At 48.9% G+C, this 14,198-nt stretch overlaps 1 protein-coding gene across 1 annotated transcript; it reads left to right on the top strand.

Annotated features, from left to right (window-relative positions):
- Positions 1-185: 185 nt before the first annotated feature.
- On the top strand, positions 186-1,276 carry TMEM256 (transmembrane protein 256). Its single transcript, XM_075560839.1, has 4 exons — positions 186-311; positions 616-647; positions 883-963; positions 1,056-1,276. Exons 1-4 carry the CDS (start codon positions 227-229, stop codon positions 1,197-1,199), a joined length of 342 nt encoding a protein of 113 aa, XP_075416954.1. The 5' UTR covers positions 186-226; the 3' UTR covers positions 1,200-1,276.
- The last annotated feature ends 12,922 nt before the right edge of the window (positions 1,277-14,198 follow it).

Genomic DNA, 14,198 nt, shown 5'->3' with positions numbered 1-14,198 from the left:
TCGCTGCTCCGCTCTGAATTGGTTCTGGTTTCTCCGCCCGCCGGACGTCTTAGCCACTCAGAGGGGGTTTTACAAAGGCGCAAGTGCCAGGGTGAGGACCTGGACGCCGAAATGAACACGGCCGAGATTGGGCACTCGAGTGCCTTATTTGCATGGGCCATCGGGATTGGCTGGCTTCTTGGGTGGCCCGGGCCCCCGTTCTCCTGGCGCGTGACCATCTCCAGCCATGGCTGGATTGGGGGCTGCTTTTAGGCGTCTGGGCGCTGTGTCCGGAGCCGGGGCCTTAGGCATGGCCACCTACGGGGCTCACGGTCAGGGGACAGGGACTGGGGCTGGGATTGTGGGTATCTCTGGAGCGACCTTTGGGGTCTGGTGCAGGGGCGGAGCCTCTCGGAAGCGGCCTGTCTCCCCCAGACCGCGCGCGAATTCTTAAGTCTTTTTAAACCCCTTAGTCCATTGCATTTGATTTCCACAACTGTCCGATGCGTGTTTCCACCGATCGGTAGCCTCCTGGGGGTGTCCCTTCTAATGCTCCCCAGGGCGGCCCCAGGAAAGGGGTGACCTGAGCTGGCCCCAGGACAAGGCTTTCTTCCTAACCTTTGCCTCTCTCCACAGGGGCCCAGTTCCCGGATGCCTACGGAAAGGAGGTGAAGTAACTGCCCTGTTTCCCACTTCAGGGTCCACGAGGGCATGGAGTCTGTGGTCCCTGTGGGAAGTGTGGCTGGGGAGAGGGGTTGTGGTGGTCCAGGTTTCTCTTGAGTAGCAAAGGCTGCAGGCTTGAGGACAAGCTTGGGGACAGACAGCCGGGACTTCACAGGTGAGGGTGTGTATCCCCGTCTGTGTATCCTTGACCTAGTCCCCCCCCCCTTTTTTTTTTCACAGCTCTTTGAAAAGGCCAACAAACACCACTTCTTACACAGCCTGGCCCTATTAGCTGTGCCCCATTGCAGAAAACCCCTCTGGGTAATTTATCCCTCTGCCTTGCCCTGGCCAAGCCCCTGGGCCTATGGCCACCCTTGTCTGACAAGGTTCTTCTCCTGTGATGTCTCCTTTAGGCCGGCTGCCTACTCACCGCTGGAACCGCGTGCTTCTGCACCAGCTTTTACTACCAGGCTCTGAGTGGAGACCCCAGCATCCAGCGAGCCGCCCCCGTGGGAGGGAGCCTGCTTATTTTGGGCTGGCTTGCCTTAGCTCTCTGAACTCTTTTATATTTGATACCTGAGTAAAAAAAATTTAGAGTTGGGACAAGGAGCGGATTAAAAGAGACAAACAAAAACTTTGCAGTCTTTTTTTCCCCTGTTCTTTTCTTTTAACCTCCTGGCATAGGAATGGTAGGATTGTCCACTTCTGAATGCTTTCCCTTTGCTGAAACTGGATGCAGGAGCCTGAAGTCTGGGGATTTCATTTACTTGAAGTTAATTGGTCAGGTTCTTACAGTGCTTCATAAGGAATAATTCGGATGATGATGATTCCTACTGAAGCAAGCCTCTCGGCCAAGAAATCTGTATTTTAATAAGCTCACCATGTGGTTCTGAGGCCCATCAGAATGTGATCCTGGCTGTACACTCTGAGCCCTGGTGCCACAGTGGTTATGCCGTAGGCTGCTAAGAAGATCAGCGTTGGAAGCCCCCAGCAGTTCTGTGGGAGAAAGACAGGGCTTTTGTGGGAAACAGAAGGATTTCTCCCAAGTTGTCTCCTCCAAATATATGCCAAACTTAGCTGCTTGTGAATGACTATACACTTGGAGGTCATCAGAAGTAGATCAGGGGTCATTCTCCCTAAGGGATATCAGCCATCTAGAGCAAGCAGTCACCACTGTTTATCCCACAATAAGTAGAGCCCACTCCCTTCTCATAAGGATAGTTGACTTTTCCTTGTAGAAGACCCCAGAGAGGTCAAGCCCACCCAGGGGTGACCTAAGCTAGGCAGCCATCATGAATTTAGGGTCTGTCCATCTTGTCACATGTATCCCCTAGTCCCTCCCATTCCTATGTGCACACCTCCAGCTCATCCCCTTCCTAGAATGTGTGTGCCTATGGTACTGCCCCTTCCTGTGATGTGTGGTTACCTACAGTCACGCCCCCCAAGTAGATACAACCCTTGGTTAGCAATAAACGGTGTCCCCTAGCATCCTGCCGAGTCCCTGTCCCACCTCGCCTCGGCCCACGCTGTGCGCAGACCTGGCTGGTAAGATCACGGCCATCCAGGAGGTGAGCATGAAATGTGTCTGACTCTATCTCCCATACCCTCCATGACTTTACTATAATCTTTATATATAATAACCATACAATTGCACCTATCGAACCCGTGATTAGTGTGGGGGGCTGGCACCCCTCCCTCCACAGGCTTTCTATACCGGTAAAGAGTTCGAATCTTGGAAACCCACAGGGGTAGTTCTACCCTGTCTTACAGAGTCACTGCGCCGTCCTTATACCAGCACTGTACCGTGCTTTCCCTGACTGTCTTGGACTGGTGGCAGAGACAGGCCTTCATCAGAGTGCTCTGCTGCGTGATGCCAGGAGGAGCCCGTGGATGGCACAGCTGGCCAACTGAGCCGTGGGAAGATTCAAGCCTACCCAGAGGCCCCCCAGGAACCTGCTCCGAGTGGAAGCACGCGCAAGCCTCCACTGACAGATGGGCGGTGACTGCTGGTACTCCCATAGAGAGTTACAGGCTGGGAAACTCACGGGGGAGTGCACTGGCCGGCATTCAAACCCAGGTCTTGGCCATAAAAGAAAAACACAACAGAAAACAAATTCACTTTCGTGGAGTCAATCCAACGCTGGGACCAGGTAAAACTGCCCCTGTGTTTCCTGAGACTAACTTTTTTTTTGTATTGTTATCATTTTAATTTTATTTATTTAATTTTTAAACATTTTATTAGGGGCTCATACAACTCTTATCACAATCCATACATACATCAATTGTGTAAAGCACATCTGTACATTCTTTGCCCTCATTTTCAAAGCATTTGCTCTCCACTTAAGCCCTTTGCATCAGGTCCTCTTTTTTTTCGCCCTCCCTCCCCACTCTCCCCTCCTTTATGAGCCCTTGATAATTTATAAATCATTATTTTGTCATATATTGCCCTGTCTGACATCTCCCTTCACCCCTTTTCTGTTGTCTGTCCCCCAGGGAGGAGGTCACATGTAGATCCTTGTAATCGGTTCCCTCTTTCCAGCCCACTCACCCTCTACCCTCCTAGTATCGCCCCTCACACCCCTGGTCCTGAAGGTATCATCTGCCCTGGATTCCCTGTGCTTCCAGCTCCTATCTGCACCAGTGTACATCCTCTGCTCTATCCAGACTTGCAAGGTAGAATTCGGATCATGATAGTGGTGGGGTGGGGAGGAAGTCTTTAGGAACTGGAGGAAAGCTGTATTCTTCATCGTTGCTACATCGCACCCTGACTGACTCATCTCCTCCCCTAGACCCCTCTGCAAGGGGATCTCCAGTGGCCGACAAATGGGCTTTGGGTCTCCGCTCTGCACTTGCCCCTTCATTCACTATGGTAAGATTTTTTTTGTTCTGATGATGCCTTATACCTGATCCCTTCAACACCTCGTGATCGCACAGGCTGGTGTGCTTCTTCCATGTGGGGTTTGTTGCTTCTGAGCTAGATGGCCACTTATTTACCTTCAAGCCTTTAAGACCCCAGATGCTATCTCTTTTGATAGCTGGGCTCCATTCAGCTTTCTTTGCCACATTTGCTTATGCACCCGTTTGTCCTCAGTGATCGTATCATGGAGGTGTGCACCCAATGATATGATTTTTTTTGTTCTTTGATACCTGATAACTGATCCCTTCAGAACCACCTGATCGCACAGGCTGGTGTGTTCTTCCATGTGGGCTTTGTTGCTTCTGAGCTAGATGGCCGCTTGTTTATTCTCAAGCCTTTAAGACCCCAGACGTTATCTCTTTTGATAGCCTGGCACCATCAGCTTTCTTCACCACATTTGCTTGTTCACCTGCTTTGTCTTCAGCGGTTGTGTCAGGCTGGTGAGCATCATAGAATGCCAATTTAATAGAAGAAAGTATTCTTGTATTGAGGGAGCACTTGAATGGAGGCCCAATGTCCTTCTGCCACCTTCATACTAAACCTATAAATATAGGCACATAGATCTATTTCCCCAACCTCATATATATATTTGCATATGTACATGTCTTTGTCTAGACCTCTATAAATGCCCTGTGCCTCCCAGCTCTTTCCTCTGTTTCCTTTGACTTTCCTCCTGTCCCACTATCATGCTCCGTCACCACCTGGGTTTCAGCTATACCTCTTAGTTACATTACTCTTGATCATGTCCTAGCATGCTTGCCACACCCACCTCACCACCAATTTGGATCACTTGTTGTTCCCTTGTCCCTGGGCTTGTTAACCCCATTCCCTTTCCCCCCACTTCCCCATGTCCTATGTCCCACTGGAATTGTCAGTCCCGTTGTTTTTCCTCCAGATAGTTCACCCAGCCTATCTTATTTAGACAGACTTGCGGAGATAATAACATGCACAAAAACAAGACAGAGCAAAACCAAGCAGCAATATACAACAAAACAACAAACCACTGACAAAGAACAAAAGAAAACTCAATAAGAAAAAAAGCTTGTAGTTAGTTCAAGGGTCATTTGTTGGCCTTTAGGAGTGTTTTCCAGTCCAGCCTGTTGGGGCACTACACCCTGGCCCCAAAGTCCACTTTCAGCATTCCCTGGGGACCTTGCCACTCCATTCCCCTGCTGTTCCACTGCACTCCCTCAGTGCTTTGCCTCGGTGTGGTGGGATCAGGTCGGGTGCAATTCCTACACTGAGTCTCCAGTGCTGTCCCCTGCAGGGCCATGGGTCTGTGAGGGACATCATGTCTCATAGTGGGGCAGATGAAGGGGGAGGAGGAGAGAGTAGAGCACATCCTGGCCCACCAGGACCTGAGGTCGATGACCCCAATTAGAGCAGCCAGTGCACAGAGAAGACCACATGGCCAGCCCCACTGTGAAACTGACTCTACAATAATTGAAAACCTCGTTAATCTCCCACAGAGCAGCTGGTGGTTTTGAACTACTAACCTCATAGTTAGCAGCTCAACACATAACACTATGCCACTGGGGCTCCTTGGTCTTTGCCATACCACACAAACAGACAAACAAGCAAACTGGCATCGAGTAGATTCCAACTTATAGTGTACACCTATAGGTCAGGATCGAGCTGCGCCTGTAAGGTTCTGAGACTGTCACTGTGCGAGTACAAAGCGTGGTGGTGTTCCTGTCGAGCAGCTGGTGGTTTTAACTGCTGACCTTGCCTTTAGCAGCCCCATATGTAACCAGATGCTGATATTACCTGGAATGCCTCTTTTATCCACAATCTTTGTAACTGCAACCAGATGACTGGGTGGGAACATGCAAATAAGGTGCATGGGACTCTAATGTGATTGGTCAATGTTGCCCTTATGGGTATAAAGTGAGTCATTTCAGAAGCAGGAAAGAAGAGACTCTCATGGCCATCAAGGAATCCAGGACAGATAAACCCCTCAGGACCAAAAATGAGGGGAAAGGGAAGGTGGGAGAGAAAGGGGGAACCGATCACAATGATCTACATATAAGCCCTCCCTGGGGGACAGACAACAGAAAAGAGGGTGAAGGGAGACCTTGGTCAGTGTAAGACATGAAAAAAATAATTATTGTTTATCAAGGGTTCTTGAGGGAGGGTGGGGAAAATGAGGAACTGATCTCAAGGGCTCAAGTAGAAAAAATGTTTTGAGAATGATGATGGCAACAAATGTTCAAATATGCTTGACACAGTGGTTGGATGGATGGATTATGATAAGAACTGAATGAGCCCCCAATAAAATGATTTTTTTAAAGAAAGACGCTCCAAAAGGGAAGCAAGTCTTTTGGGCTCCAACATCCCTGTACAGAGAAGCAGAAAACTGGGACAGAATGGTGGGCTTCCCAGCCCACAGCAAAAAGCCAAGGCTGAGTACCTTCAGGCTGGAGGCTGGCCTGCAGAGTGGGCTACCTTTGGGGCCCCAGATCAGCCCGGAAAAAGCTTTCTAACACCTGCCTGGGGCTGATCACCAGAAAGGTGTGCCTCAGGGCATAGCTGGAAGAGAATATGACAAAATAACTGTGTCCTAAACATTTTGTAACCCATTAGCTTCTCTCATAAATCCCCTAATGGTGAGTGTTGTCTGTGAACTCTGGGCAGTCACTGCAGCAGATGACTGAACCCAACTGAGACAGAGCACTGTGGGAGGGAAGTGGATGTGAGGCAAGGAGAGTTAAAAACATTGGAGGGAGATGGCCCGGCTGACCTCTGCCTCAGAGGAACTGGCCTTAGGTTAATGTGGGGTGTAAGATTCTCTCCCCCCTGTGTACCCCAGAAGGGCAGAGGTGCCCCCCAAACCATTTCCTCTGAAGCATATTTTATTTTTTAAACAATGTCTTTTAAAAAATTATTTTATTGGGGGCTCTTACAGCTCTTACAACATTCCATACATCAATTGTTTCAAGCACGTTTGTATGCATGTTGCCATCATCATTTGGAAACATTCACTCCTATTTGAGCTCTTGGTCTCAGATCTTCTTTCCTCCCTCCCTCCTCACCTCTCCTGATACATTATAAATCATTACTGGTTTCATGTCCTACACTAACTGCTGTCTCCCTTCACCATGTTTCTCTTGTTCATCCCTCTGGGGAGGGGATGCGGAACTTTAGGATCTGTTCCCCTTTCCTCCCCTCCTCCCCACACCTTCCCCCTACCCACCTGGTATCTCTACTCTCAATTCTATACCTGAAGGGTTTATCTGACCTGGATTCCAAGTGTTATGAGCTCCTACCTGTACCAGTGTACATGCTGTGTTCTAGCCAAAACTGAAAGGCAGGACTGGGGTCATGATAGTGGGGGGTGAGGAAGCCTCAAAGAACCAGGGGGATATTGTGCTATACTGTGCCCTGGTTGACTCATCCCTTCCTTGGGACCCTTCTGAGAGGGGATGTCCCATTGTCTATAGATGGATTTGGGTTCTCCACTCCAATCCCCATCATTTTCAACAATGCTTTTCGTTTTGTTTGGGGTCTTCTGGTGCCTGTTACCTGATTCTGTTGACACCTCATGATCACATAGGCTGGTGTGCTTCTTCCATGTGGGCTTCTTGCTTTTCTGCTAGATGACCGCTTAACTTCAAGCCTTTAAAACCCCTTTTGATAGCCAGGCGCCATCAGCTTTCTTCAACACATTTGCTTATGCACCCATTCTGTCTTCAGTAATCCTGTCAGGAGGGTGAGCATCACAGAACTCCAGGTTGTTAGAACAAAGTGTTCTTGCATTGAGGGAAGGCTTGAGCGCAGGCCCAAAGTCCACTTCCTCAATGTATTGCCATATAAATATATGTATATTGGCCTATGTACATACACAATGTTCTTATACTATAATGAGACTAAACACACACACGCAAATATATATGGCTGTAAGGTTCTAAGGTTGAAGCTGTTAAGAACTTTTTCTTACTTGGATCCACAATCAATGCTCATGGAAGCAGCAGTCAAGAGATCAAAAGATGAGTTGCACTGGGTAAATCTGCTGCACAAAAAGGCAAGAATGTCCATAATTTTTACAGAAACCAAGGAGGTGGGGGCATTGGCAATATAACAGTTACAGGAGGAGGAAGCTGTTGGCAAACAAACATAGAAGAACCATGCTGTAGAGCCACTGCTCATGGGTAGATTCTGACTCATAGCAACCCTTGGTAGGGTTTCCAAGACTGGAAAGCTATCCTTCAGCAGACAGCCTCATCTGCTCCCTCAGAGTGGCTGCTGTGTTTGAACTGCCAACTTTGCAGTTAGTAGCCCAATGCCTCTGTATTTACCAGCCTGTGATCTTCCTGCTCCCTGGTTCATTCACCTCCTGTGCAGCTACAGGAGCCAGGAGAAGCCTCCAGCTTCACATCTGACACAACTTGAACCAGACCAGACTGACTTGTACAATAACTGTGTGAGCCAATTTCTTGCTATATATTTCTCTCTCTGGTTATATATATATATTTTCCCACTGGTTTTGCTTTTGTAGAGAATCTAACCTAACAGAAAACCTTTCTTAAACAAAAACATCAATATGTGAAGCTATTGTTTATAAACATAGCCACCACCTAGATCTATACACGTATGCCCTTCTGAAGGCAGTGTTTCCATCTCTCTCACCTTTGGGCACCCTTGAGGGACTCAAATTGTTTTTATTTTGAGTATTCTTTGGGTTTGAAGAAGAGAGAGAAGTCTGAAGGAGCAAGATCAGGGCTTCAGTGGATGGAGTCAGGCTTCCCATTGAAATGCCCGTGGAGTAGCCTTGCATGAGCCAGCGCATTGTGGTGATAGTTTTTTAGACTTACATTGTAAAAACGACCTTTCTAATCTCTAACCTTGAAAAGAAGATGCATGATGCTGTAAAGCTGGAGAAAAGACATAACAGGCTGATCTTTGGTGTCCCACTGGAACCAAGGTGACAAATTCATATAGATGAGTCCTAAATTTCTGCTCATTTACTGAGAGAAAGCGGAGAAGGAACTGAGATTCTGTCCATTCTTGGGCCCCAGCTTTGAGAGGCCTCTGCTGAATTCCAGCAATGGTTAAACCGCCTTCTCAGAAAGGAGACCTCTGGGGAGAAATGACAAGCCTCAAGTCTAAAGGTTTGGCTCGAAACGTGGGCCTGCCAATGTAGTTGCTAATTCAGCTTCTCCAGTTATGAAGGAAATGCAGCGATGCCTTACTTGTGTGTCTTGCCACGACCACCTCGCTACAAAAGAAATGAGTTCATAGTTGTAGGGCACTCAGGGTCGCTTCCGACCCACAGGGACACTGCTTGGTCCTGCACCATCCTCATCACTGGTCTGTCAGTTTGAGGTACCAGGGAGCTCATGTGTTGCTGGAAGCGATGTCACTGGCATTCCGAATGCCCGCAGGCTTGCCCCAAAGAAATGGGTTTCAGCGGAGCTTCCAGACTGAGAACAGACAAGGAAGAGAGAGTCGGCCGCCCATTTCAGAGGAAGTAGCTGCTGAAAACCTTAAATGAGTTCCGTCAGGATAAACCCGAGCATCTATTAATTGTTTAAAGATAAAACCCCATATGGCAAGACCTTCAAGGCACCCATATGCCATGCTGAGGTGTAATTCATGCTTGAAAGAAAGAAGAGGGAAAAAAAAGAAGAAAGAGCAGGGAAGGCGTGGAGCAGTGGGCAAGAGAGAGTGGGCAAGAGAGAGTGTACCCCTTTAGCCAGCACGCCTAGGGAAGGCTTCGCTGGTCTTCTTGAAGCTGGACCTTGACAGGGAGCTAACCGTCCGCTGCATCCAGCAGGGAAAACCGAGACCACAAAACAGATTGAGAAGAGTCTCGAGACAGGAGACATTTTAGGGGAGCTGAAGAAAGAACCAAACCAGTGTCGCTGCCCCCCACGACAAGGGGTGGGGCCCCAGGCATTGTGGCTTCATTTGCGGTGCAATACTCAGTCACTGGGGGGTTAAAAGCAGGAGGCTGGCTGATCTGGTTGATTCTATTTCTAAAAGATGTGGGGAACTGGCTTGCCTGGCCACCAGGAGGCCATTGTCCAAGTCCAGGGTGCCCAGCGAGGGTAGTGGCTTGCTATGGGAAGAAGAGGCCATTCAGATGGTTAGAAAGGTTGGCTATGTGAGCAACTGGGAGATTTGTAGCTTGAGCACCAGGGTGGATGGAGGTGCCATGACTCAGGTGAGAAACATCGAAGGAGGGGCAGATTAAGGGGTTGGTATCCAAGTGGCAGCCTCAGGCACTTGGGGAGCTCAGGGAGAGTGAGTGCCAGTCGACAGTCCTCTGCGGTGAGGCTTCTAGCCCATCTCTTGCTACAAATGCCATGATCCCATGTCCTCCCCGCTCTCGTCTTCCTCGGCCTCTCCGCACACTCCGCGGGCCAGCGGCTCCCCTGTCCTCAAACACTGCTGGTACTTCGGCAACAGCCCCCTCGTGAGTGGCCCTATCTCTGTGGCTGCTCTTTTTCTTGTTCTTGTTATGTATTTTGTTGTTGGGAATGTGAGGGAACTTCAGGAAGTGCATGAAAAACAATTCTCCCTTTTTAAATGGACCATTTTATTGGGGCTCTTACAGATATTATAACAATCCACACATCACTTGTATCAAGCATATTTGTACATATGTTGCGATCATTATTTTCAAAGCATTTTCTTTCTGCTTGAGCCCTTGGCATTACCTCCTCTTTCCCCAATCTCTTCGCCACCTTCATGGACCCCTGATGAATTATTATTATTTTCATATCTTACACCATCTGCTGTCTCCCTTCACCCACGCTTCTATTGTTCATCCCCCTGTGGGGGGTGCAGTTAATATACCAATCCTTGTAGTTGGTTCCCCCTTTCTCCCCTTCCCCACCCTATCCTCATGGTATGACTACTCCCATTACTGCTCCTGAGGGGTTTATCTGTCCTGGAGTCCCTGTGTTTCCAACTCTTATCTGTACCCGAGTACATGCTCTGGTCTAGCCAGATTTGTAAGGTAGAATTGGGATCATAATAGTGGAGAGGGGGAGGAAGCATTAAAGAACTAGAGGAAAGTTGAATATTTAATCGGTGCTCTACTGCACCCTGACTGACTGGTCTCCTTCCCAAGACCTTCTGTAAGGGGATGTCCAGTTTAGGCAGAAACTCTTTACTGGTGGTGCTGAACTTTTGTTTGGTTTTACGATGACTTCAGGGGCTGCTCTGGATCAAGGTTTAAAGATGACTCCAGGGCAGTCTGCATTTCCCCCTTTTGATTGGTATTCTTCTACAAAGTCTTTAATCAAAATGTTTGTGTGACTTTTTTTTTTAAAGCCAGCTTCGCCTTCTCTACCCAGTGTAAAGCAATCATTTCCAAAAGTATAGTGGGGTGGAGGTGGGGAGCACCCATTAGAACTGTGTTATGTCTAGGGACACTGCTAGTTCAGTGGTAGATTCTCCCTGTCTATCTATACAGGGCACCTGGGTCCAGGTCCTGGTCAGTGCCCCGCAGGTGTGGTCGCTCCTTCTGTCAGGTGGGCTTGCCCACTGCGATGCTGCTGAGCACGTTTTCGAGGGGCTTCCAGACTAAGGAAGGTCTGACGATGGACTTCCGAAAGTTAAGCCAAGGAAAACTATCCACAACACAAGTTAGGTTTGCAGCCGGTCATGGGGAAGGAGCAGGACTGGGAGGCATTTTGTTCAGTTGGTCCCCATGACTCCTGAGCCCTGATTCAGGCAGCTACCAACTACAACCACACGTGGTCCTGTCCCAGGAGAGAGCGAGAGGGAGGAAGCCCTGAAGCAAGAGGGCACCCAGCTCATTAGAGACGGGAAAGCGTTCCTGAGGACTGGTTTGAAGCCCATCAATAGTCGTTAGCACGAGAGGAGGCAACACTGCAACATCGAGTCCACGCCACCGAGTCCTCTCCAACCCCGGAATCATTTCACGGGGCTCTTTCAGCCATAACTTGTGTTGCTCCCTCCAAACAATGTCTGTTTTCATAGTGGGTTTGCGTAAGACGGCGAGGGAAGGTTCTAATTAGATTATACAATTCTGCAGTGAGTAATTATGAAGGATTCATTGTGGTTGCCAGCCTTCTGGGTATAAAACGAGCCATCTCGGGAGTAGAAAGCGGGAAATCTCACTAGCAGCAAGAGAGTCAGGAGCAGCTCGTGTCTTTTAAAAATTAAAAATAAAAATTTATAAGGGCCTCATACAACTCTTATAACAATCCACACATACATCAATTGTGTAAAGCACATCTGTACATTCATTGCCCTCATCATTTTCAAAGCATTTGCTCTCCACTTTAGCCCTCTTGCATCAGGTCCTCTTTTTTTCCCCTCCCTCCCCATTCCCCCCTCCCTCATGAGCCCTTGATAATTTATAAATTATTATTTTGTCATATCTTGCCCTGTCCGATGTCTCCCTTCACCCCCTTTTCTGTTGTCCATCCTCCAGGGAGGAGGTCACATGTAGATCCTTGTAATTGGTTCCCTCTTTCCAATCCCTTCTCCCTCTACCCTCCCAGTATCACCCCTCACACCCCTGGTCCTGAAGGCATCATCCGCCATTCCCTGTGCCTCCAGCTCCTATATGCACCAGTGTACATCCTCTGCTTTATCCAGACTTGCAAGGTAGAATTTGGATCATGGTAGTGGGGTGGATGCGGGGGCGGAGGAGGAAGCACTTAGGAGGAAAGCTGTATTCTTCATCGGTGCTACATCGCACCCTGACTGATTCATCTCCTCCCCTAGACCCCTCTGCAAGGGGATCTCCAGTGGCTGACAGTGGGCTTTGGATCTCCACTCTGCACTTCCCCCTTCATTCACTACTATATATATATATATATATATATATATATATATATATATATATATATTATATATATATATATATATATATATTTTGCATGATGCCTTATACCTGGTCCCTTTGGCACCTTGTGATCGCACAGACTGGTGTGCTTCTTCCATGTGGGCTTTGTTGCTTCTGAGCTAGATGGCTGCTTGTTCACCTTCAAGCCATTAAGACCCCAGATGCTATCTCTTTTGATAGCCGGGCACCATCAGCTTTCTTTGCCACATTTGCTTATGCACCCATTTGTCCTCAGCGATAGTATCATGGAGGTGTGCACCCAATGATGTGATTTTGTTGTTCTTTGATGTGGCTCGTGTCTTTTAGAACTTGACACATGTATGGAATCTCCTTGGCCTGGGAGAAAAGTGGGACCCCAGAGGGGTAACAGTGGAGCAGCAGCAGAACTGGGAGCCAGAGCATAAAACAGAGTGGTAGACTTCCTAACTCACAGCAAGTAAACTGAGTGCTTTGGGGCAGGAGACTGACTTGTGGCGTAGAGTACCTCTTGGCACTTATATGGGGGAGCTAGGTTTGCTGACCCAAAGAGTTGGAGCCGAGCTCTGAAGCTTATGGTGGAGTGGTGTGCCCTTTGGGCACTTATTGGCAACCTTATGAGCGTTTTGTAACATTACTCAAGCAAGGCAGAGCTCAGACCAAGAGGCTGAGGGCCAGAGAGAGGCCTGCCTGTGGGCCCAATAGAGAAGAAACTGTCCTCACTGAACAACTCCATCTGGAAAATTTCTTACATGAATTACTACTGTTAACGTTCGCATACACCCCGTGATCATGAGCATCATGAGTTCTGTGTGGCCACTGCCCTGAATTATTGAACCCAGCTGAAGAATAGAGCATGCTGTCAAAGGCGGCGTGATTTGGGGTCCACTTGAGAGAGAGGGAAGCAGGGAAGCCTGGTGGGACAGGAGTTCCAGAGCCCAGATGCAAACAGCCAACCAGCAATTCCACGGGAGAAATGTGCGGTGTGCTCCCATAAAGATGACAGCTCCAGGGAGCGATTCTACTTCGTCCTATTGGGCTGCTAGGAGTTGAAATGGACTTGCTGGCAACAGGTTCAGTTTTATGGGACGTGTGGGGTAGAGCCATAATAGTTCTTTTACATACTATGTATTTTGCACATGAGTGAGCAAGGCCTCGGAGGGGAAGGGACTTCTGTTAGAGGGCCAGTGGCAGAGGAACAGAGTTAACCCCCAGCGTGCTGCCTCCTCCCAAAAGCAGTCCTCTCCCTGTGTTCCCACCCTTCATCTCAGGTAGGGGAGGGGGAAGTTGACATTGAGGCGATCGATCAGAGGCTCAGTGGACTGATCACTTTCTGTGTAACGGCCCCCCTCACTCCTGAGCTCTGGTCCTGCCAGGGGGCCGGGCTCCTAGGGAACCAAAAAAAGTCTGCTCACTTGCTGGTCCCGAGTCCCGGTGGTGCAAATGCACCCAGCGGGTAAGCGAAAAGTGGCCACTTCAAGTTCCCTCAAAGGTGCCTCAGAAGAAAGTTGTGGCAATTTGCTGCAGGGAAAGCAGCCACCGAAAGCCCCATGGAACACAATGCTACTCTGACACGCGTGGTTTTGCCAGGATACCTCAGCAACTAGCTGCCTGCTCCGACGGCCAGTAGGCACCGCGTCCGCTTCCTCGACAGCCCTGTCCGGCATGGAAGGCCTTGGTCTCTGTTGCCTGGTGACAGCTGTGTCCACTCTTCCAGAGGCTCGTCCGTGCCTCTCTGCTTCAAAAGTTCAGATGGCACGAAAAGATGGTGGAGCTGTCTCCTGAGCTGGTCACGGGGAATTGGGGGCAGGGTTTCGGGATGAGAGAGCCTGCGTTTTG

The sequence above is a fragment of the Tenrec ecaudatus genome, chromosome 10, assembly GCF_050624435.1.
Source record: "Tenrec ecaudatus isolate mTenEca1 chromosome 10, mTenEca1.hap1, whole genome shotgun sequence".
Classification (NCBI taxonomy): domain Eukaryota; kingdom Metazoa; phylum Chordata; class Mammalia; order Afrosoricida; family Tenrecidae; genus Tenrec; species Tenrec ecaudatus.
Note: the sequence above shows the minus strand (reverse complement) of the source record. Positions and strands in the feature narration are given on the sequence as shown.